Below are 25,742 nucleotides of genomic sequence, written 5' to 3' on the forward strand. Positions count from 1 at the left end.
GAGCCGAGGGAAACAACACCTGCAAATGAATGCTTCGGATTGAGCATTATAGAGGGTGCTAGTGAGATGCCAAACGATGTTTTTGAAGCAATTTTCTTCTAAGTAGTATGTCTGTTTGTCTGTGCTCGTACTACACTGCCCCCGAATAAAAAATACAGTAGAAAAACCGAACGTTGTATTGTAACAGTACTATTTAGAACCATATTGTTACAATAGACACCACTGTAAAAATAAAAATACAAAAACAATAAGATGTAATGTAAACACCATGCAGTGAATTGTAAATAAGATTTTTACAATATATTATTTATACAGGTTGTCGTATTTATCGTAACAATACAAAAATTATTTTTCTCCATAATATATATTTTTGCAAAACCATACATTTTATTGTAAATGAATTGTTCGCAATACTGATACGTGGGTTTTAATATACCGTACATTGTATGGTACATGTATAGTTTCAAACAATAAAATGTACCGAAAATTTATTATTTTTAATTGTAATTTTACTACTGGTTATACATTTAATCAAATGGTTTTGGAATGGTTCTCTTTTGTTATGTTGTATTGTTTTACATTACATAATCCATATGTTATATTTTTTTGTATAATTAACGACCCTAATGTTATATTATCTCGTCATGTTCCTTCTATTATTGGCATCTTAGGCTTTGTAGCCAAACTAACCTAAACTCGTCTAAGTCTGAGTAGTCTCTGATTGCATTATTAGTGGCTCCCATGTCCCGCCAGCCAGATAACTTGGTTTTGCCAGTGGGGTGACGCGGCTGTCAAACTCGGTACATCGCCGCTCCACCCAACATCATTTTTGGTACGGCGCGTTTTGGTACCCACTTTCTGGTCGGTTTACCCTAACTTGCTCCTGATTTTCGGGTGTGTGGCTCGTGTGTTGCTAGTGCTTATTTCAGAAATTACACATTCCAAACGAAATCGTTGTTTTTGATGATTGTTTCTCTTTCCTTATCACTTTGCACGATATTATATGTAGCAGCGAAGCAGTGTCGATGTTTCCAGCGCATTTTTTCCATGAATTAAGCAATCAAAACAAAAACATTGGGCGCCATGTTGAATTGAATGCTGGGTAGATGATTCTGGCACTTCGTCATCCCCCTGGGTTTTGCAAACAAAGCATTATTTGTGGCAACACTTTGAGCGGCATGATGGAACCACAGACAAACAGACATACTACTTAGAAGAAAATTGCTTCAAAAACATCGTTTGGCATCTCACTAGCACCCTCTATAATGCTCAATCCGAAGCATTCATTTGCAGGTGTTGTTTCCCTCGGCTCGATGTAACAATTTTGCAGGTGACGACTCCCCCGTGCCGTCATCCATTCATAAAACATGAATGAAGGTTCATGATTGAGTCATTTTATGTAAACATTGATCGGCGTCGCGTTCATTTCTCAGCAAAATTGAGGCACAGCAGCGCCACCATGACAGATGCGAGCACAGTCCGAACCACACTTTATTTTCAAAATGACCGTTAAATTGTGCGATGATTGTGATTTGAGTAGTGTGTCTGTTTGTCTGTGATGGAACTATGCCGAGCGCGCTAAGTGTTATTAGACCACTAATGTAGAAGAAAAAAGTGGGTGACGAGGTACATAAGTATCATTGCAGCGTGCTTAACCGTTATTGCAATATTGAGGCTCCAGTTTGACTAAAGTTTGTAATACCGTCTTACCCCGTTAGTTCGACACGTTTTAATACGACACTTTTTAATTCGTACCCCGCTTATTCGACACGTGTCGAATAAAAAAGTGTTCAAATGTCACAGCGATGTACACTGTAAATGCAGCAGCTCCTCTTGCAGCCGCTAATTCCGAAAGTTCGGAGTTGGCGCTATTGGACACCTAAACCGCCTGGAGACCAACCGGAATGAACTGAGGATGGTAACAATCGTAGAAAGAATGAGATTTTCATTCGCACCTGTGCAATATCTGTTGAAATTATGTTTCACAACAAATTCGGAAATCAAAACAAAAATAGAGTTGCCAAATTTCAATGAGCATAGTCCATTATGCCAAATGACCGTTATGCAGGGCCGGGGAGCCCGGGCCCCCACAAAGCCTTTTTTTGGTTATTACACACCAACTTTTTGTTTCATATTGCTCAAACACTGTTTTAAAACGAAAACATGTTTTTATGGCCATCGCAAAGAGGCCTCCGCATCCGCTTGGGCCCCGGGCCCCCACAATCCGATATCTCTTCATCGACTCTCTCTTCTTCATAATAAAGTGACAAGATGCAAGTTTGGTTGAAACGCAAGACTGCATCATGCTAATGCCGCTAAACTGCCCCTCTTCGCATGTCAGTCCCATGTTGTTTTTCAAGGTGCCTACGTTTTGCACTATAACTCCAATTGTTTTCGGAAAAATGTATTCAATTCATGCATACTCTTTTCGTGGAACATTGAGCTGTGATATGAGGCAAGAAAAATATCAAATTTATTTTAAATGAGCTCGTGAGAGACAAAAATATGATTCGCATTAGAAACGACATGGGACTGACATGCCAAGAGGGGCAGTAAACATGCTTTCGCAACTAATCTTTTATTTTTTTCTAAAGAAACAAATTGAGGAATAGAGAAACAAACTTACGAATTGAAAGTATTTTTAAAGCATGTTCTTCGGTAATTCTTTATAATATTCCTTGTTTTTCATCCATTCTTGGACAGACCTCCTATATAAAGGATGCAACGATAAAGTCTCGGTAAAGGGGCATTCACATCAATTAATATTTATCTCCCATACAAACCGTATCGCTTCCACTAATTGATAGATATTTGCATTTCAATTTTTCACATTTCTAGCCGCATAGTCAGACAACGGCCAGCACAGTTCAAAAATTCTAAACATCAAAGCATCGGCCTTAATGATGATGGTCATCCTTCTTCTGGAAGCGTTGACCGCAGTATCCGCAAGCATGGGCACCGGGTTTATCCTGCAACAAATTAACTATCAGATGCCATTTTCACCAAGAAATAATAGAATTAACCTACCAGATTGATGTACACCTTGGGATGTCCTAGGGCCGGCTCGGTGCCACCGTCACAGTACACCACCCGCTCGCTGCTCATGACGATGGGCGTTTCGTCGATCATTTTGATGGCCCAGTTCTGATTGACCACCTTGGCGGCGTTGACGAAGCGGGCATTCCGGTAGTCATTTTCCTCGTAAAACTATTGGGACAGGAAAGGGTTTGTTTAGTTTGAGAAAGGATCGCTCTACTTGCGTAATCACAAGCGGTGGCTCTCTTTCGGGGAAGTTGACTTACCTGACCAGTGTGAGTGATTTCGTCCTTGATGGCAGCACAGCGGGAGGCCAGCGCCTGTGTCGAGATGTTGCGCACTCCGACGGCACGGATCACTGGGGAAATAATCATCCGGCAGGCCATTTCTGCGACTTTTTCCCGAGATTGACTGTCTTTATTTTGGTTTCAGCAACTCACGAGTGAAGACTGCGGCTTTCGCGATTTTCAGATGACAGCGAGAAACGTCAGTTACGATTCAGTGGACGAGTGGTTACCAAAAGCTGACAGCTGATTCTGATGCCGAACGGCGGCTAAAGGTGTAGTGGTACACGTTCGGGTGAATCGAAACTCCGTCTCGCCAGCCTTGTGGATAAAAATTCATCGCCCGCTCGCGTTCATCCCCCTTTTGCAGTGGTGTTGGATCGGATGAAGGAAAAGTATTTATAGCGCCAGTCACACGATGCATATATTGATCAATAGTTGGCCGTTTTATGGAAACATTGAATGTATGATATTGTTCAAAAATAGATTGACATCAATCATTCAACTTTTCCCCTATCTTCCGTTTGATCAACCACACAGCAATATTTCCCCTCCATAGCGCATTTTACTTCAATTTTCTCTTCAATATTTCCCCACCTTCAAAAATTTTACATCAATCCTCTCGAAGATTGTTCAAACCATGGGTCAAATTATTCCATGGATCAATTGATTGGTTCAATATTTCCCCTCCAGATCAACCTATCATCCTTTCAATGCAGCAGCGCGTGATCGAGAGCATCATCATAGCAAAGCATTCTGCCGTGTTGCCATATATATTATTAATTTAAATAAACAGCTATTGAAATGTTTGATACAAAAATACATACAAAAAAGATACTAAATTCAGATGTAATAAATCATCGAACAAAAGAAACAATTTATGCAGAAGTATATTTTTCCCAAGATTTTTTATTTAAATGTAATGAATCCAACGATTACAATGCATTAGTAGCAATAAACAGTTCACAGCTTTTTTTTGTGTAATCTTATAACTCGGTTGGTGTGCCACCGAACTTTGCTAAAAAAATAACTGATCCACTGGCGGTCTCTAACACCAGTTAATTAATAATTCGTGTAGCGGACCTGGTGTGACGGTTAAATCACGTGACTATCACGCCGTGGACCTGGGATCGAATCCCACTTCCGACAAATTTGCAAAGTGTGAGTTCTTCCTTCGGAGGGGAAATAAAGCGTGGGTCCCGAGATGAACTAGCCTAGGGCTAAAAATCTCGTTAATACTGATAAAAAATTAATTAATAACTTGCACATTATGGTGGCTTACTTGCGTTGCCTATAAATAAGAAATACCCCTTCTGACAAATAACTCCCTTCAGTAGTAATTTTGTGTAATGTCGAAATATAAAGGTAATTCAGCAAGACGGCGCTGAAGGTGTTCCGAGTCCCATCCCATGGGCTGTCCAAAAAGTTTTCGTAATAAAAAAAACCCTAATTAATCCACCTAGCGGTGATGGTGCCTTTCTCGTGCTTTAAAATATCCTTTCAACAAAACTCGAGCGACATGTAGATGACATTGACATAAATACAAAATGAAAACTGCTTGCTAAATCTACTCAATATGGATACATTTTATATTAGCATAACATCCAATATTCAGAAAATATAAGACAACGATCCAAAACTCAAACCAAACAAGTGTCATGAAGCCGCAAAATTTTGAAACGTCATTTTAGATTTTCCGGTCATCATTTTATGACTCCGGATATCTACCCCAACTAAACTAACCGCCATCTTGAACATTGAGACACCATCTTGGATGTTCTTCTGGTATTCATTTTTGGACTCTGCACCTAAAATTACATAAAATAGTCGCCGTATTGAATTTTGGCATGTCGTTTATGATTTTCTGGTTACCAGTTTTGGACGAAGACCGGCATTCTTCCCCATTCAAACTATAGTCATATTGCAGACCTTGTGAAACAGCGCACAGTTTGGGTTTTCTGATTACAAATTTTGAATTCTGGACATATTTTCATACAAAACATGCCCATAATGCAAGAATTAAAAATCCTATAAAATAGGCACTAACTTGAATACTGGGCCTTTATCTTGGACTTTGGACCGCTATTTTGGATACTCTGGTGGACTCCAAACAAATTTCCCATACAAAATACACTTATTTTACATAGTTTTAGAGCTCAAAATTCCTTAAAACAGCCACCATCTTCTGTTTACGCGATCAAATTCTTATTATTCCATTCAACGTTGACCAATCCTGCTATAACTTTACACCTTAGGAATCTGAAATGGTACGATTTGATGAGATCGCTTAAGTTTTGTCTATATTTTGTTCTCATATATGAGAACTTAGACCTATTCGTCACTGTTGTTCATACCCAATGTTTATCAGGCCATTAAACAAAGCCACGATTTAATTTTTCACATGAACGTTGGTTCTGCTACACAACAGCTAGTCTCTAATGTGATCTAAGGCTATTTTCTTGCTAACCGTTCATTAGATTATCAAAAAATATGCGATCTGATGTGTCGTATGTATGGGTTTGGTTCATTTTTATACTTGGTAATTTCCGGTGGGATAGCCGGATCTGATTCCATGAGTCATGGACCATGACACTACCGGTTGTCCCAATTATGGTCTGAGAATATTTTATTGCTATTTATTCACCTTTACCTAATCACCGCGATTTGATATATCGCATGAATGGGTTTGCTTCACTTTTACTTCTAACCACTTTCGAAGCCACAGCTGAACCCGCAACACTACCGGGAATCTAATGTGGTCTGACCCTATTTTTCCATCAGGTTGTCGATAAGTCGTGATCAGTCTTCGTTCTACTGCTCGTGTTGTGTGTAGGTAAGAGGTAACGATAGCGCACGAATGTAACAAAGCCGACTGACACCCGACTGCGGCAACGAAATGAAGGTAGTAAAAAGTGTCGAATGTTTACAAGACTGGTTGTGATTTGATGTACCGCATCCATGGGTTTGGTTAAATTTTACATTTTACTACCCGTATCTGATTCCGAGAACTACCGGCTGAACCAAATATGGTCTAACATTATTGTCTTGTTGGGGTCTCCAGTTAGCCTAGTGGTTAAGGCTTTGGATCACCAAACGGCGGGTTCGATTCCCGTTCCGGTCGGGAAAATTTTCTCGACTCCCTGGGCATAGTGTATCATTGTACTTGCCTCACAATATACAAATTCATGCAATGGCAGGCAAAGGAAGCCCTTCAATTAATAACTGTGGAAGTGCTCGAAGAACACTAAGTTGAAGAGAGGCAGGCCAAGTCCCAGTGGGGACGTAGAGCCAAAAAGAAGAAGAAGAAGATTATTGTCTTGTTAACTGCTCATTAGCCTGGTACACGGTTTATATGGGAAAATACAAACAATGGAAAAACTTCAACTCCTGTATACTTTTTGAGTTCAACTTTGGTCCCATATCAACTGTGCAAAATTTCAGATCGATTGAAAAAACTATATTTTAGCGCCCGCCATTCTTAGTTTTTCATACGATTTACTATGGGGAAATTTTACTTCTGCAAAGAAAAATCACTAGGAGCCACCCCTAGACCCTTAAAAATAAATCGATGAATGATTTCTATAGAAAACTTCACAAGGAATCAGACATCCGAAGACCGCAAATCGATGCGACGTTCGTGGAAAAATTTATCCAGCTTCGCCCGATCGATAAAATGACGAGATTTTATTATTTATTGTTATTCCTTACATGTTAAACAGCGTTGGCATGCCATACGGTTTTCAGTCAATAACTTTTTCCAAATGCCTTGGAACGCTTTGCGGTCTTCGGAGGGATTATTCCTCGTAAAATTTCCAACAGAAATCATTCATCGATTTATTTTTAGGAGTTAAGGGGCAACCTGTGGCGATTTTTCTTTGAAAAAGTGATTTTCCTCATAGTAAATCATATGAAAACTTAAAATGGCTGGCGCTAAAATATAGTTTCTCCGATCGAGCTGAAATTTTGCACAGTTTATATGTGGCCAAAATGGAACTCAAAAAGTGTGCAGGAGTAAAATGTCCTTTGGTGTCCCACGCTACTGCTCATCGGTTAACCAAAAACGCTGCAAATTGAAGGTGTCACATGCAGGGTTTGACAATTTCGACGGGACTCTGAACCAATTCCGGACCACTACCAGTGACGTAAGGCTATTTTCTAGCTAACTGTTCATCAGGTTATCGCAAAAGCCACGATTTGATGTGTCACATGCCTGGATTTGGTTCACTTTTACATTTGGCCTCTTCCGGCCACTCAAAACCGATTCCGAAACACTTGCTGACCGTTCATTAGGTAATCTAAAAAGCCGCTATTTGATGTGACGCATGTACGGGTTTGTTTCTCTTTCAGATTTAACCACTTCGGCGGGAGCTCCGGAACGGGTTTCGGAACACTACTGGTTCAGATATGATCTGAGATGGTTTTCCTGCTCATTGTCCATCAGGTCATCAAAAATGCCGTGGTTTGATGTGTCGCATGTATGGGTTTGGTTCAATTGTATATTTGGCCACTTCCAGCGGGACGACTAGAACCGGTTCCGGAACACTACCGGTTCAGATATGGTCTGAGACTATTTTCCTGCTTACCGCTCATCAGGTTATCGAAAATGCCGTGGTTTGATGTGTCTCATGCATAGGTTTGGTTCACTTTGATATTTGCCACTTCCGGCGGGACACCCGGAACCAGTTCCGGAACACTACCGGTTCAGATATGGTCTTAGACTATTTTTCTGCTAACCGCTCATCAGGTTATCGAAAATTCCGTGGTTTGATGTGTCACATGCATAGGTTTGATGCATTTTCATATCTGGTCCCTTCCTGGGGTACCGTTCCGGAACACCTAAATGGCCATATCTCCGGAACGGCTGAACCGATCCGAACCATTTTCAATAGGAAACAATGGGACCAGATTCCGCGTCGAATGAACCGTCGGTCATTGAAATCGGATGAGGTTTACTGCCAAAAAGTGATGTGAGTTTTTTTGTACACACACATACACACACACACATACATACACACAGACATCACCTCAATTCGTCGAGCTGAGTCGATTGGTATATAAGACTTGACCCCTCCGGAGGCTCTATCAAATTTTCGTTTTTGGAGTGAACATATATAACCTTGGTGTACGAGAAAGGCAAAAATATGTCATATGTTTGAATATGTAAAAATGGTAAAGCTTAGAAGAAGAAATAATGTAAATAGAAAATTTATTAAAAACAACATAAATACAAAATGTGCAGAAATGCATTGTATACATTATCTTCTGCATTATTGGCACTGGGATCGGTATAGGACTGAAAATCAACCGCGCACCCACCGACGACGCATTGATTCAATAAAAGGCTTTGCTTTGCTAGCTGTGCACGTATGGTAAGCATGCACGGACACTTGTTTTTTTTTCTCTTCATGCATTAACTTCTCTCATAAGCTATTTTACGAGACGTTCTACCGGTGGGCCGCTCATTGTTATTGTTTACATTTGGTGTTTTTGTTTTCGCGAAAAGTAGCATAACATGTGGTGAGAGCTAATCAGATTTTTGCTGGCAGAGATGTTTCGGTTTCTAAAGCGGCATGTATGAATCCTCCGAGCTGTATGATGTCACTAGCAGATGAAAAAAAAACATCCCCACGGTCTACGGATATTAATTATAGTGGGCGGATTGACGCATTTTTGCAGATAAATGAACCCCGTTTATTGAATGGGCCCGTATCACATCACATGTTATGCTAGCGAAAATGTAAATAAATGGGCCCACCGGTTGGACTTCAAAACTGGAAAACATTCAAAAAACAGCTGATTTGAAACGTCTCATAAAATGCCTTATACTGCCGGGAGATTTTCTCTCTGCTGGAACCTCGGCTAGCTCTATCTCTCTGGAAAGGGGTAATGTCGACGATATTGGATTGATACTTGGTTTGATCCTCGTGATTTCATCAATAATCCTCGAGAAAGAAATAATTGATGGAATGGTGGAATAAAGGAAACAAGAAAGCGCTGCCAAATAAACATTTTCAAGCTCAAGTAAGTTGCGCATCGGAAATTTTCATTAGATTATTTAGGAATAATGTTTAATTTTAATATTTAACATTGGTTTATCATGTTCTATTCTTTTATTTCCTTTAACGCATATGCGGTTTTCTAGAGCCTTTAGTATAAAATGCAAGAACTATATAGGGAAACTCAGTATATTTTCGACAGATTTGTTCTCTTCGTGTTATCTTAAGTCTGATAAACCTCAAATTGGCGTCACATCTTTGCCAATGAAACTGTTTCAAGCTATTCTGACGACAAAAACCTCTTATGGCAAAGAGAGAAAAACTGCCAAAAATTCCCAAAGTCACTCTCAGGACATATAATTTAATTATCATTCAGTAATCATTAATCTAGCTATAGAGAAACCTGTTTTACTAATAACGGATAAAGCAAACATTTTCAATTGGGTTTTTAAATTAAGAAAAATGTATCGATTTTTTGATTTTATACGAAAGAGCACCTTTTTCTGAGCCACTATGATTTTTTTCAGATTTTTAGAACTTTATTTTGATACCTAAAATCAATTTTAAAGAGATTTTTTGAAATCACCTTTTGACAGCTGGGTAACTGTTTGACAGCTCCACCCAGTACAAAATGCGACGAGGGGTGATCCGACAAATCGCTCCCATACAAACTTCAAATTGATTTTTAAATAGGTTCCCGGTCACCAAAATTCATGAAAATTTAGATTTCGGCTCAGTTTCGCATGCAGATTCAGAATATGGAATTATCTCAACACCGCTGAAGAAGCCAATTATAGACGAAACAAACAAACCAATATGGCAATAACCTCTTATCAGTCTTTGTTTTCCAAACCTATACTGCTATACATTTTTACTATGACATTAGCAAAAATCAAAACTGGATCGATCCTAACTGTTAATACTGTTTAAGCTCCATTTTGTATGAAATATTTTGATTCAACGATAGAAGTTCATAACTTGTGTTAGTAATTAAAAAACATTAACCTTCTCAAGACATTAGGAAAAATAGCATGATGAATTAGTAAATAGATCCACTATTTTACAATTCATCATGCTAATCGGAGAGGTTGGGTTCAATAGATAAGAGTTTATGAATGCTTACAAAAAAAAATCAAATATGGCGTAGTAAATGACCAAAACTATCAAAAAATTATTTTTTTTAAATTATGGAATTGAATACGCAAGCGAAGTATCGAAATTTGATCTTTTCTAATGATCAAGTCTTTATTATATTTACAAAGCAAAAACGTGACACTTTATTTCTAGAAATTTGCTTTCAAAGCATTCCATAAAATTCAATTGTACTGGCCACCATGAACGCCGTGAACCACGCGCTGAACGTTGGTGAATTGCTATCTCTTCCTCGCTGATGGAATGGTCTTCGCTTAATCTGCTGACTCTTTTGCCCTGCTGGATAGATCGAATCAAACAACTCGAGGGGAAAGTTTGACGAACTTGGATGATCTTGATGGTTTGGTCAAACTGGATGATAGTGGTGGTTGGATCGGTTGGATCAATCTTTCGGAGGGGAAATATTGAGGATATGACCACCAACCTCAATCTTCGCTTTTGCAGGTTGGTCAGTATTTATATCAAGATTCAACATTATCATCCATGTTCTCCTCAATAAAAATGCGTGCAATACATTTAGCAATATTTCCATCAAATTGTGTTTCTTGATGAAGTTGAAGGAAAGATTGAACCTCTTGGTTGAATCAACTTATTGATAAGTGTAAATGGCACTTATGAAAGCGAAAAAGTTCAATATTTTGGTGCGGAGACAGTACAAAGTGGCAGCAGGAAAAATCGAATTTTCCGCCGGAAAAGTGTAACAATTGCGGGCAATTGATAGTGAAAAACCATGTTGAGTTTATACTGAAAGTGCACGCGTCGGCAGCGAATGGCTAGCGGTACGCGAAAAAGCGGAAGTGCAGTGTGAAAGTGGTGTGGTAGCAGTCTCAGTCCGAAACGCAGAAGAATAGTAGGTACCTACCTAGGCAGAAGAGAAGGAGGTGCACTGCAGGAAAAAAAAAAGTGTTTCTTTCGGATCTTGCTCGTGTCTCCCGTTTCGTTGCGGTGCTGTTTACCTGGCAGCAGCAGCAGGCTGCTGTGCTGTGCCCCCCAGCTGAGCCACCGAAGAAACCGCAAAGACAACGATCACTGCTGCGCGATCAGACGACGCCAGCAGAAGACTACAAAAAAGCGCAGCTCGCCTCGCACGAGCAGAAAGTCGGGAAAAGTAGGACAAAATCGTTTTCACTATCGGGCGACCGACCACCGATCGGATTAGATTTTGTCCAAGTGTCCACGACGTCTGGCGTTAGAATGTAAGTGTTGTCCGATATATTTTTTATATTCTTTTTTTTTTTTTTTTTTATTTTTATTTATTTATTTATTTGTTTATTAACACCAACAGGCTTGTGTATGCCCCAATGATGTGACTTAAATCTAAGGTACAAAAACATTTAACAATCTCGACAACTTTCCAGAACAAACTCAAAGAAGATGCGACCCGTTAACTACAAATATCGTACAAATTCACACAACAAGTATCATTTTCCTATTTACAACACATGACTTAAAACAGTAATAAAAAACATCAATACAAAAAAAAACGTTTTCCATCAAATCACATTATTTACAATACTGGAACTAATTACAAAATATCGGGTTTCCACGGGAATCTCACTTTTTTGAACTCTCGAAATCTAATGTTTCTAGGCCAAGTAGATGGCATCATCGCGACAGACTTCCATTTACGGTTTAAAACTATTTTGAAGGAGATATAGTCGAATGCACTGCAGTCAACCCATCGCGGAACTAATTTCCTAACATTAATGCACTCATTATCACGTGTGCCCAAGCAGCGACAAACCATGAGTTGAACATCTTCTTCCGAAACGCTTCCATCGATATTCGTTAGCAACAAGTCGAAGTTCTCGTTCTCACATATCGAATCAGGTAACCGACTCGCAGTTTCGGATGCAACTGTCACTTCACTCGATCCACATTCCATTGGTCGCGATGATTTCGGTGTTGAGTGTCGTATCCAGGCATCCTTTGAAACCTTAGGGGAGTTGGGTTGGGTCTAATGCTAATCACGTGTTGAATGAAAATGGACGAACCTTGGATTTATGTTTCGTGAGCACTCGAGATCAGGCACCTTACACTGCAGTTGCACCCTGTGCGCTGGTCAAAGACGTTCCTCATCATCCTCCCTTGATTATCAACGTGGAAAATTCGCTTGTCCATGACTTCGAAGATGCCGTTGCCTCCGTATCTTACGACTTCCGGAGGGCCGATCATCGTAGCATTGCTGAGGTGTTGACAAGTATTGACTGGGAACACGTTCTCGACCCGGGCGATGTTGAGACAGCCGCACTCACCTTTTCAAATATCCTGGCATACGTCGTAGACAGGCACGTCCCTAAAAGGATACAAAGCAAAGCTTCTCGGTCTCCCTGGCAGACTAGCGAACTACGAAAGATGAAGACGATTAAGAGAGCAGCCCTGAGACAGCTCACCAAACACCGCACGCTTGCTCTGAGAAACCACTACGTGAGGCTCAACCATGAATACCAGCGAACCAGTCGCCAATGCTTCTCAAGGTACCAGCGTGATATTCAGCTCAAATTCAAATCTCATCCGAAATCTTTCTGGAAGTATGTCAACCAACAACGTAAGGAATTCGGACTTCCCGCAACAATGCAGTTGAATGGAGTATCAGCTTCCACTCCTCGGGACATTTGTCAGTTGTTTGCCGAGAAATTTGCTAGCGTGTTCAATGAAGAGAGCTTAAACGCCGACGAAGTTTCTATCGCCGCTAGAAATGTTCCTCCAAATGGCCAAATGTTCAGTTCCATTCATGTCAACGATGGTATGATCTCCAGGGCCGCATCGCAACTCAAATCATCCAATAATCCTGGACCGGACGGCATTCCATCGGCATTCCTAAAAAAACACATCTCCTGCTTACTAGATCCACTTCAACGCCTCTACCGCATGTCACTCTCCAGCGGCGTATTCCCTTCCTGCTGGAAACTCGCTCATATGTATCCTGTACACAAAAAAGGAAGCAAACGTGACGTGGATAACTATCGTGGAATTACCTCATTGACTGCCATCTCCAAGCTGTTCGAGCTCATCATCATGGAGCCTTTGCTCTCACATTGCAAGCATGTTTTGAGCCCTGACCAACACGGGTTTACTGCTGGTCGCTCCACTTCCACGAATCTGCTTTGCCTCACTTCACACATCACTCAGAGTATGATCGAACGTGCTCAGACCGATGTTATCTACACTGACTTGTCAGCAGCCTTCGACAAGCTGAACCACGCCATTGCGATCGCAAAACTCGATAGGTACGGCATTGGCGGGAGTCTCCTAGCTTGGTTCCGCTCATATCTAACCGACCGTCAGCTGATTGTGACCATAGGTGACTGCAAATCGAACTGCTTTAACGCTACCTCCGGCATACCACAAGGAAGTCATCTTGGTCCATTAATCTTCCTGCTCTATTTCAACGACGTCAATTTCGTGATTGAAGGCCCTCGGTTGTCGTATGCCGATGACATGAAGATCTTTCTTCGGATTCACTCAACTGATGATTGCGTCTTCTTGCAACAGCAGGTCACGCGTTTTGCTAACTGGTGCTCATTGAACCGAATGATTGTAAATCCAACGAAGTGCTCTATTATTACGTTCTCACGAAAGAAGCAGCCGATTATCTTCGTATACAGCATGCTAGGCACAGCTCTCGAACGTGTGCACCATGTCAAGGACTTGGGAGTCATTTTGGATTCGACGTTGACATTTAGGCAACATATCTCGTACATTGTAGAAAAATCGTCCAAGACCCTAGGGTTCATCTTCAGAATAGCCAAAAACTTTTCTGATGTCTATTGCCTGAAATCGTTGTACTGCTCCCTCGTGCGTTCTACGTTAGAGTACTGCTCTACAGTTTGGAGTCCCGGGTACAACAATGGCGTCGAGAGGATTGAATCTGTCCAGCGACGCTTTCTCCGGTTTGCATTACGACGGCTGCCTTGGAGAGACCCGTTCCGATTACCCAGTTACGAGAGCAGATGCCAACTGATCGATCTAGATCTACTGCGTACAAGGAGGGATGCCGCCAGAGCATTGACGATCGCTGATACGTTACAGGGACGAATAGATTGCGGAGCGTTGCTGGAACAAATCGACGTAAATGTCCAGCCGCGATCACTCCGCAATAGCATCATGCTGAGACTACCACTTCGTCGAACTAACTATGGACTACATGGAGCTTTTGGGGGCTTGATGCGCGTTTTCAATAGGGTGGCGTCATTCTTCGACTTCCACTTGACACGCAACGCACTACGTCGTAGTTTTTTGTCTTTTTTTAGCAACAGAAATAACTGACGAATTCATTGTTATGTACCTTAGTTTAAGTTTCAATACCTTGACTGCGCTATTATGTTCCAACTTGTTTGTGTTTGACCTTTGAATTTGTTTTCTAATATTATTGTTATCAAAATTATTATTATTATTATTTTTAAACCATCATTGGGGCTCTAGTAAGCCTGTTGATGTAGATCAAATAAATAAATAAATAAATAAATGCTATTACAAACTTGATGCTGGGCAATGTGGTCAATATCGGAAATGATAATTCTAATATCTAGCGCATCTTGCATAGGGGGACGAAGGGTATTATCGGCAGGTTTGTTCTCTTCGTCATGGAGGGTTTTTGTGGGCCAAATTGTCTGAAATTCGGGCATATAACTCTGCTTGGTTGGGAAGGATTTGAGGCTAAATCTGAGTTCAATGGGTTTCATAAAATCCCCCATGACGAAGAGAACAAAACTGCCGAAAATACGTAAGTTCCCCTAAATAAATACTCTTGTAAATACCTATGTATCAACCCTCCACTTCACTAGCTAGCTATGTATTTGTATCAATAGTGGAACTATTGATCAACAATCGAAAACCTATTGATTTTCATTTTATTTTCGAACCGAGAAAAGTAAGATTCAATAACGGGTTCTCCAGTTAACCTATTGGTAATGCTATGGATCACCTATCGGGAGACAACGAGCTCAATTTATTTTCCAGTCGGGAAAATTTTCTGAATTCCCTGGGTGTAGTGTATCATTGTACTTGTCTGACAATATACAAATCAGGCAAAGAAAGCCTTTCAATTAATAACTGTGGAAGTGCTAAAAAAACACTAAGTTAAAGAGAGGCAGACCAAGCAACATTGGGAACGTAGAGCCATAAAGAAAATGGAAACTCTTTAACAGTCTTCAGAAAACCATTTTCCAGTATTCTATCCCTCAGAAAAGTAATTGTCTGAATTCGTTTTTTAGACAAGACATGTATCATTCTTCCCAAATAGTTTTCTGGGGAATGGTACATTCTGGTCAGGGTAATGTTTCTCTGGGAAATGGAATTCTGGGGAATAGGTTTCTAGAGAGTGGTTGTCTGGGAAATGTTACAAAATCGAAAAGTAATACTACTCATTGATGCTAGTTGAAATTTGAAAATGTTTTTAAACAATATTGTGACTCAAACACTAGATTGAAACAAGATGCCAAAATTTGAACTTATAAATTATTATGTGTTGCTTGTATTTTCGTATTTTCATTTCGATAACATAGATGGAAATGATAAGGAAAACAAGCAAATGTACAAGCGGATTCCTTTCTGAACAAAAAAAAAATCTCAAAGAAATTTGTAACTTTTGGAACTTTTTGAATTGCTTCAGAGGAACTTCCCAAGAGATGCTCAAGAAAAAAAACTCTGAATAGCTCCTAGAGAAACTCCTGAAGAAATTTTTTGAATTATCTCCTGGAATAAAAAACTTTGGAGAGCTTCTTGAAGAACTATAGGGCATTCTAGAGAAACTATTGGAAAAGGATTCTGTATGAATTGTAGTGTCTACCTAATGGTTGTGTGCATAGGATATCTACCTACATGAAATACTATTCATAACAATGCCTAAATGTCTAGGTATCATTCATCATGTCTACCAAAGGTAGTATAAATACGGGTGGTCATTGGATCACAACGGAGAGACTGCACAAGCATTGGAATTGTCAACATCTTTATTATTCTTCTTTTGAAGGATATAAAAGTGGCGACGAGGATCAAGGAACGTGTAATTTCTTTTGAGTTATTCCGAAATTATTTCCTTTTAGTTTTCAGGTTGTTGTAATAACAAATTGTTATTTTTGTGGAGAACGGAATTGTTCTTTTATGGTAGAATTGCCATTATGTTGTGAACAGAATGTTCTTTTTGGCCGATGTTGCATTGACGAAATTGTCTTTTTGTTTTGGTTATAACGAAATGTTATTTTTTGTGGTGAACGAAATTGTTCTTTTGTGGCGGAATTGTCATATGTTATGTTTTGGTGAATGGATTTGTGTTATTTGTATTCTTTTGGTAAAGTTGCCGATGTTGAGATAGCGAAATCGTCTTTTTGTTTTTGTAGTTTTGTTAGCGAACAGATATGTTCTTTGAAAGTGACGGACTCGTCAGTTTATTTGTGCTATCATTATTTTGGTGATGAATGTTATTTTTTGAAGTTTTCTAAAGGGGAAAGGACTGTAGTGTCTACCTAATGGTTGTGTGCATAGGATATCTACCTACATGAAATACTATTCATAACAATGCCTAAATGTCTAGGTATCATTCATCATGTCTACCTAAGGTAGTATAAATACGGGTGGTCATTGGATCACAGCGGAGAGACTGCACAAGCTCTGGAATTGTCAACATCTTTATTATTCTTCTTTTGAAGGATATAATATGAATTACTAGATGAGTCTGTCAAAGGCAGTCCAATTTCCTGGGAGAACTTATTAGGACATTTCTGGGCAAGCTCTGAAAATTTCCGAGGGGATCCTTGAAGAATTTTTGAGGGATTCCTATTCAAATGTGGAAATATCCGATAAATTCTCCTTTGAATACTTCGGATATTTTTTTGTAGGAATCGAAGAAATTGTACAAAATAGCTTGTAGAATTTTAACCAAACCACTACGCAAGCGAGCTGTTCCTATAAAATGCTATACAAAAGGAATCCCTTATTGATGCATTTCTAAAAGAGTTGAGCTTGATTGACTGCCCATAAATTGTGTCAAGTTTTATTTTTGAGTTACATGTCCTGTTATAACTTGTAAATATGTCCCTTAGTTTAAGTCACATTTATAGTGCTCTGGAGTAATAGAGCATTATGAGGTCTCATTAATCTCATTTTGATGGTCTACTTTCAAACCATTTCGGGCAATGATCAACTAGAAGATATGTGTTAACCTTTCCCTAACAGGGATATCAAAGTGTTGACGTGTCATATTGAAACCCGAACCAGTGTGCCACTTAGGATTAGAAATTCCTAGACAAACTTCAAACTATGAAAGCAACTAACGCTGCGAAAATAATGGTATTCTGTCAAAGAAATTACGTTGGTGGGCTTGGTGGTCTAATGGCTACCGCTTCTGATTCGTATACATAGGGTCTTGAGTTCAATCCCTGGCCCGTCCCTTCCTTCCAACTTTGATAGACCAGTGTCAATCTATCATATAACGCCTACAAGCTATGCAACCAAGTGAACTGTGCCGCTTCTGTTTCAGAGTAATCTGCACACAATCTATCATCTAAATATATCCCCTGCCAATGGACCGCATCACCGACCAAAGGAGACTCCCAGACCTCACATCCTACCCTACTAACAAATACTCCATCCGTACTGGTTGTGGGGACGCAGAGTACTCTCGGTCTCTAGTTGTAACAACCATCACATTTTAATATTCCTTTCTCTTCCCAACTGACTATAACAGGGTGTCTACTACCTGGAAAAATCTGAATAACCGGGAATCCTCAGGGAATTTCATTTAGTAGGGAAAAACCTAAAATACTCAGGGAAATTTTGCATCGACATTAAAATAAAACATTGGGTCATAAGAATAAAATGTAGCGAATTTTTTTTTCATTCCTGTTCGGGTTTGTCACTGCGACCAGTTTTCAGATCTATTGTGACATTACCCGTATCCTTAGTGTAGTGCATGTCGCATTACTCAATTGCCATTGAGGGGCAATTAAGTATCGATTTTGATACAGTTTTTTGTTTTGTTTTCTTAGAGCACCTTTAACCGTTATGTGGCCGGCAAACTTTTTGCTTTTTTCTACACCGTGTATTTTAAATGGGTGCTGGGTACCCGGGTACCCTGCCGGCCACATAAGGGTTAACGGTGCGCTTCTATACCCCGTTTGGCAGCCCTCCATCATTGCAGCAAACTTTACCGGTCGCTGCTGGATGCGCACGCAAAATAGTAGCGCTATGAGTGGGTGACCAAATATAGTAGCGGGACAGTTGCGCTGCTAAAAATTCTATGCAAATACAGACAGCCCTCCCGATACGAATCAGGGTGACTAATTTGATTGCTACCGGTGTGGAAAAGGGTGGTTAAGTCAAAATGGTAGCGCTGCGCGGGTTGCTCGAATAGTAGCCGCCGTTAATGTTGCTCTTAGAAAACAAAACAAGAGTACTGATATTGGCCATGCATCGGAAACCTAGCATCGCCCTTGTTTTACTGCTAAATTCTCCCCAGTATGAAGTTTAGGACCCGGGTTTTAACATTAGCAGCAATATCATTCCAATAATGGAACATGTGTCCCATATAGCCGAGGCGGTAAACGCACGGGTATTCAGCATGACCATGCTGAGGGTGACGGGTTCGATTCCCGGTCGGTCCAGGATCTTTTCGTAAAGGAAATTTCCTTGACTTCCTTGGGCATAGAGTATCTTCGTGCCTGCCACACGATATACGCATGCAAAATGGTCATTGGCAGAGGAAGCTCTCAGTTAATAACTGTGGAAGTGCTCATAGAACACTAAGCTGAGAAGCAGGCTTTGTCCCAATGAGGACGTTACGCCAAGAAGAAAGAGAAAGAGAGAGAATGGAACATGTGTTCAGTAATAAGGATTCTAGTATGTTCCTTGCGTACTAGCACTTTCCAGTCTTCGAAGAGTTAGTACATACATGGATCCCTAGCCCAATTTGATTTCCTTTGCATGGAGTTTAGCCTTAGATGGCGAGGTTTTTAACTATATGCAAAGTAAAGTTGGTAAACTCAGTTTTATTCAAAAACTGGAAGTCACCAAAACACCAGTAGTAAGGACTAAATACTATGATTCCTTGAATTGCCAGAACACATATTCCAAAAATTGAAAAATAGGACGACACTAGATTTTGTTTTGGTAGATCTAGCACCGCAATGCAACCCAAAAAGGCGATCTACCCACGCTACGGGCTCCGTTAAAGATCGAGCATCTTTTAAACCCCCTCAACCATATCAGCACGGGTCGCCTGACACCTTGGATTGGGGTTACCTGTTTGGTGGACTTTTACCCCCGGAACAGATGGTCCGTAGTGCTATTCTAAGCCGGCAGCTACACGGGCAATTTTATTACTTGTGGATCTACTTAGACATAGAGTCCACAGAGTTCAGTGCTTAGTGTGCATGAATAAAAAAAAAGTCAATTATGTAGTGGTAGTGTATCATCCAGAAAATCGACTACAACGTTTTTTCGAGAAACTCCGTGACGGTTTCTTTCTGGAAGCTCTTTGGAAATCCCTCTTGAAATTCCTCCCAGGGTTTTTAAGACTCCTTCCGTATTTTTTTACGCCATTTGTCTGTATTCCTTTTTGAATTCCTTCCTTCCTCCGTCATTTGTCTTGGTATTCCATTTTGCATTTTTCCAAGATTCGAACATTTCTTTCCGGGATTCTTTCTTGAGAATCTTCATACAAAATTTCTCAGGAGGTTTTTATTCAGTATTGCAGCCAGAATATCCGTGGTTTCTACCAGGATTCATCTCGAGATCTTCACAAGAGTTTCTCTCAGGATATACCGCAGAAGTGTGGTAGAAGTTCTCTCGGGATCCCTCTTGAAGGAGTTATACCGAATTTAGTTCACCACTGGACTGCGAACTGCGACTTCATAAGTGCGAAAACGTAAATAAAAGTGCGCGATTACATCAAATCAGGTTGATGTCTTCGGCGCACTATTTCTTCAATCTATGGTGAACAAGTGCTCTGAAGACACCGAGTTGATTTGATGCAATCGCGCACTTTTATTAGCGTTTTCGCACTCGTGAAAACTAGTGCGATAGTCCAGTGGTGAACTAAATGCGCTATATTCTATCAAAGCTTCTCCGAGCGTTTTAAGTTTTGTTTACCATTTTTTTTGCAGGAAGTCCTTCCGGGATTTCTTCCGAAGTTTCTCCTGTGATTTTTTAAAGAAAATTTCCGATAACTTTCCTCTAGAGTTTTTCCTTGGATTTCTACATAAGTTTCAGCTGGTATATTTCCAAAGGATCTCGTGGCATTTTTTTTGAGATTTCTCTCCGAGTTTTCTCGGGACATCCCTCAGAAGATTCCTTCCGGCAACTTCCGGTGTTGATGTTGGGATGTCTCTCAGAGTTTTTACAGAATTCATCCTGGATTTTGTCTTAATATTTTTCAGAGAGTCTTCTGTAGGTCCTGCTGGTATTTCTCATGGAGTTCGCCCCGTGTTGTTTATTCGGATATTGTTGGGAGGACCACCCTGACTGGAGTCAGCACGCAGCCGATGCCTCGCGATGGCTCATCATCTGGCAGACCGTCCAATGATAGATGTCATCCCCGTCACGGCAAGAGAGAAATGTCATCTTGTAAATTAGTTTGTATACTCGCCTCGCATTATTCGTCCACATGTCCGTGCTGTATTTTTAGTAAAGTATTTTAATTTGTTATTTGTTGTCGTAATCGCGAGTTTTTTATTACAACAGATATTTTCAAGGCTTTTCTTTGTGGTTGATTATCTAATTTCTTGCAGTGATCCACCTGAGATTATTTTCTCACGGATTTGCTCGGGATTATTCCTAGAGCTCTTCCCCCCGGAATCTCTACCAGAAACTATCCCGAGACTCTGGAAGCTCCTTTTGCGATTTCTTCAAAAATTGCTCCCGGAGGTCTTGTATTTTTTAAAAGATTTTCTCGGAATATCTCCAGGGATAACTAACGAGATTCCTTGTAAGAAATTCCTGGAGAATTTCGGAAAAAAGTCCTGGGACTAATTCCAGGAGTCTACGTAGTTTATGGACAACGCCTAATGAGTAGACACCCATAAGGACTTGGCCAGCACCGGTATTGATTCAAAATGTATGAGCTGCTTAAAATTGCACTTTGGGAATTAGTGGAGTGGCCCAGTCCCATATTCAGTTCGATCTTAGTGCAATTCGTACTAGTTCAGATCAATGACGGAGGAGCAACCATTTACATGTATAAGATTTGATTTGATCGTTTTTGCTGGATTTATACATTGAATAGTCCTTATCTTATTATATTGATTCTCATCGCAATCATATGGAACTGTTTTTAAATTTCGTTTTGAGGATTCTAGGTTGCTGTTTTTTTTTATAATGACCAAATTACGCTGTTTTCTGGTTTACTGACTATGCACCAAATAATTCAGATTTCTCTGAACCAACACGTTTCTCTATGTTGCTCGTTAACTATTATAGTCAAAAAAGCAATGCGTCAGTCACTTAACTTAATGTGAATAATAGTGAAAAATGTTGAGAAAATAACTGTAAGTGAAGAAACAAATGTCTTCGTATGAGATGTGAGATGATCGCGAAAACGCTGGCTGCAGGCATCGTGGGTGCAGTGTATGTACAGAGAATGCAGGCTGTACACATCTTCCAAATATCAGGTAAGTTTGCTGATTACAAGGCGAACCAGTTTGAGTAGCTTTCGAATTCTAGTCTAATAACTGAAAAGGGCGTTATAACAATTGCGCGAATTTTTGTTTCTCCCGTTCCTCCTACCTAGGCGTATTTCCAAATATGTATTCATGTACGAAACACGTAAAAAGATATTGATAGAATTTGAAAGACAGAACGCTACTAAATTATAAACACAACTAGTTTTTTTTTTAAGTGTTGCAACCCTTGAGCTATTTGAATACAATGTAACACAATTCCTAATAATTCTTTTTCTTAACTCCTATGTCCATCGCATAATTATCAAACTAGTTTTCACTGTATGAATAAACCAGATGTACGAGTTAAGCTGAGGTCTTGGCTGAGGTAAATAAATTGGTTTTTCAAAAAGAATTATCATATCTGTGGTGTCTATCTACCTACGGATATCTAGTAGCATATTTGGTTGTACCTACTGGTTTAGGTATGTAAATTCGGTCAACCTAATAAACTGTCGATTATATAAATACCAATGCTCGTTGAAGCAAAGAGCAGAGATTGCACTCAAAGCTCGTGTTGACTTGTTTTAATTCTTTGTTTGGAGGTTATAATAATAGCTATATACTAGCAGTTAGTACTTCATTTGTTAAATTTGTAGTATCAGCTCTACCAAAATTGTTCACGAATTTTACGTTGCCTTTTCAATCTTTTAGAATCCCGCAATGACGTCCGTTCAAAGTCAAGAGGATTTGGAGGCGCGCATAGCTCGCATCAAAAAGCGCAATGAGGAAATCGAAAAGAAACACCGGGAAGCGGAAGCCGACCGGCTGATGGCCATGAAGGAGAACGCAATGGTTGAGATCAAACCGCCGAAGGATGACGATTGGCCACGGGAACACAAGTACGACAAGATTGATTTCACCTACGATCTCGATGAGGAGGCTCTGGCAGAGCTCGAAGGTAATAATTCATTTTATTCGTAGCATTGGTGAAGGTTTGTAGAAGCTGACCAAATCTGTTTTCTTTTCAGAGAAAAAGAAAGAGAAGAACGCCTTCATTCAGAAGATTGCTAAAGACTACAAAGTATTTGCCGAAGGAGAAGGTCCTCCCCCGGATCCGGCTTACAGTTTTCTAGCGGATGTGGAAAGGGACGGCGAAAAGGCACTTCCGGCTCCCGTTCCAGGCGGTGTTGCCGGCAAGATCAACAAGAGTAACTTCGAGCGGAAAAATCCCAACAATCGAAGTGGCCGACAAGGTGGAAACGGAATGAACCCTGTCGGTGGTAATCGTGGTGGTCGCGGTGGAGGCAAACCAGGTTATAACGGTAATTTGCAGAGGTCATTGTCGACCAACGAGTACGATGGCAGACGTCCGCAGGAGCATGGTCGGCATGGTCCCGGTTCGGGTCACAAGCCAGGTGGTGAAGGTGGCAAATGGAGACGAGACTGGGAGCAGGACAGAAGTAAAGACGACGGCTGTATTCACAATGGGCAGAACAATGGCTTCAAAGGGGAACCGAATCTGACCGTGTCGGTGTCACAGGATGGCGAGTTCAAGAGCGTTAAAGGTAAGATTACGACCAACCAACATAAGATATCTGCATACTGCTTCATGGCTAACGTAGATGTAATAAGTTTTTTATGCAATTCAGTATCATAATTTACATTTTATATAACTCATTTTGGTATCATAATGACCAATTTTTCCGAACTGGCTCATTTTGCAACTGAAATGAGTTGCATAATGAAAAATAGTTGTATAATGTTCATAATGCAACTCATTTGAGTTGCATTATGAACATTATGCAACTCAAATGGGTTGCATTATTAAAAAAATCATTGCATAAAATTTTGTATGGAACTCGTTGCAAAACTCGATTTTTTCAGCACTCTTCGTATTTATCCAACTCAGCAAGCATCGTTGGATAAATGTACGACTCGTGCTGAAAAAATCAACTTTTTGCAACTAGTTACATAAATAACTATTTTGTGGAAGGCAATCAGAATAAGAATTCGTAAGCACTGTTCTAGCTTAATTAGAAATTACAAAACCCTAAACTAAAACAAATTTGAAATGTATCATACACAAATTACGTAACGATAAAATGAGAGAGACAGACTTCGGCGCTGTAAGTCAAATTCAGCGTTACTTAATTTGTGTATTATTCCAAACATAAGATTGCCGAGAGGTTGCCATTCACCACTCATGTTCCATTTACCACTCGTTTCGTATGATTTGAATATAAATCATATGAAAAGTGCGGTGAATGGTGACCTCACGGTACGACCTCATGGCAGAAAAGTAGCAGACCTAATGTATTATCTAAACACTTAATATAGTTGAGTAGAGTTACCTAATGTGATCTTATTTTTTAGTAACCTCCCCTCCAATCATAGGCAGTGGTCGGGTTGGTCCACGCCAACCGGCGAAACCACAGTTCCAGTTCCAGACGTCAGGACTGGATCATCACCATCATCCACATCACCATCCTTCTCATGGCCATCCGTCAGCGCAGCATCAAGGAGGAGGCGGAAAGCAGTCCCATCACAGGAATAACGACAGCTTCAATCGTAATTCCTCTGGTCGCAAATCGGACAAAGAGGCGAAACGTGGTCCCAAACCGGGGGCGAGTCAGCCAACCACAAGCAATAAACAGCCTCAAACGGCCGCCGGGGGAAGTGTTCAGGATCGACTGAACCGCAACAGATCGGCAAATATCGATAGGAATGACAATTCCATAAAAGTTAGCGTCAACAACGGAAACGAGGCTCCTCCCCAAGCGCAACCGAAGCCGAACGCTACCCTAAAGACTATTTCGAAAATTATCGAAAAGAATGCCGAAATAGACGAAAAGCTGGCCCGGCAGATGCACCAGGAGAATGAGAAAATGGCCAACCGCGTCAAGGAGCTGCGGATGCAGGATGGGGCCTAGTGGGGAAGTGTTTAAGCTGAACGTTTTGAGCTTTTTGAACAGAAATGACGAAATGAGAGCTGCTTGCGGTAGAGAAGCGTTAATCCAGTGATGCAGCAGCTGTTGTAGAACGCTGTGCACATTAAACCATAATCGTAGCAAACGATAAGCACGCGCACGTTCTTTAGATATGTATATGCGCAAGTGCAACCCTAAGAACCCTTCATTACTAGTTGTAATACTGACGAATTTCGCGCCAAAACTTTCGCTTTCAGGATGCAAGGAAGCATTGTGGGTCCTTCACCTATATTCCTTAACATTCTGATAGCAGGTGAAGTGAATCGACGCGAAATTCGTCTAACTGTAGGCAAGAGGGCGAATTTAGTGAGCATTAGCAAAGAGGATAACCTACGCAAGTGCATATAGTTGGCAGCTTTTGAAGTATAATCCGACTTCCTCACAATCAGAGAGAAGCATGATAACCGAGTGATCAGCCCGTGGATTTCCGATACCCTCCTAGAGACACTAGTGTATAGAGCGCAGCATCGGCAGAATTCTATCTACTTGTCTAGTTTTTATTTTTTCTCGGCGTGCAGGCCAACGCAAGAACCAGTTTTATTAGATGCTGTCCCTATTTATTATTTATATACACTTTTTTCGAATTTTAAAATCCTAACGAAACAAAGTTTTGCATTATTAATTTATTTAATTAGTAATCATCAAACTAAGTAATGTTATACCGCAAATTACGTTTTACATTTTTTTTAC

General features: G+C 40.3%; 2 protein-coding genes across 3 annotated transcripts in view; one reads left to right on the top strand and one right to left on the bottom strand.

Moving 5' to 3' along the window:
• Positions 1-2,787: 2,787 nt before the first annotated feature.
• Positions 2,788-3,512, bottom strand: LOC109421664 (probable NADH dehydrogenase [ubiquinone] iron-sulfur protein 6, mitochondrial). Its single transcript, XM_019696194.3, has 3 exons — positions 3,303-3,512; positions 3,028-3,207; positions 2,788-2,969 (listed from the first exon to the last, which is right to left on the bottom strand). Exons 1-3 carry the CDS (start codon positions 3,420-3,422, stop codon positions 2,898-2,900), a joined length of 372 nt encoding a protein of 123 aa, XP_019551739.3. The 5' UTR covers positions 3,423-3,512; the 3' UTR covers positions 2,788-2,897.
• A 7,574-nt stretch (positions 3,513-11,086) lies between these two features.
• The window catches only part of LOC109421663 (sodium-coupled monocarboxylate transporter 1), a 62,410-nt gene continuing 47,754 nt past the window's right edge, over positions 11,087-25,742 (top strand). The window contains exons 1-4 of one of the 2 annotated variants that reach the window (XM_029871337.2): positions 11,087-11,664; positions 22,777-23,023; positions 23,094-23,630; positions 24,439-25,630. In XM_029871337.2, the coding sequence (XP_029727197.2) occupies positions 22,786-23,023; positions 23,094-23,630; positions 24,439-24,995 (1,332 nt within the window). In that variant the 5' untranslated portion in view covers positions 11,087-11,664; positions 22,777-22,785 and the 3' untranslated portion in view covers positions 24,996-25,630. Of the gene's footprint in view, positions 11,665-22,776; positions 23,024-23,093; positions 23,631-24,438; positions 25,631-25,742 lie in introns of those variants that run through there. The other variant, XM_062849737.1, reaches the window with a different exon arrangement.

Source organism: Aedes albopictus, chromosome 2 (genome assembly GCF_035046485.1).
Source record: "Aedes albopictus strain Foshan chromosome 2, AalbF5, whole genome shotgun sequence".
NCBI lineage: Eukaryota > Metazoa > Arthropoda > Insecta > Diptera > Culicidae > Aedes > Aedes albopictus.

Bases quoted from the DNA above. Each gene is read 5' to 3' on its own strand.
- LOC109421664 (XM_019696194.3), bottom strand. From the start codon at position 3,422: ATGGCCTGCCGGATGATTATTTCCCCAGTGATCCGTGCCGTCGGAGTG. The intron at 3,208-3,302 runs GTAAGTCAACTT...CTGTCCCAATAG, and splicing joins AAATCACTCACACTGGTCAG to TTTTACGAGGAAAATGACTA. The intron at 2,970-3,027 runs GTAGGTTAATTC...AATTTGTTGCAG, and splicing joins CCAAGGTGTACATCAATCTG to GATAAACCCGGTGCCCATGC.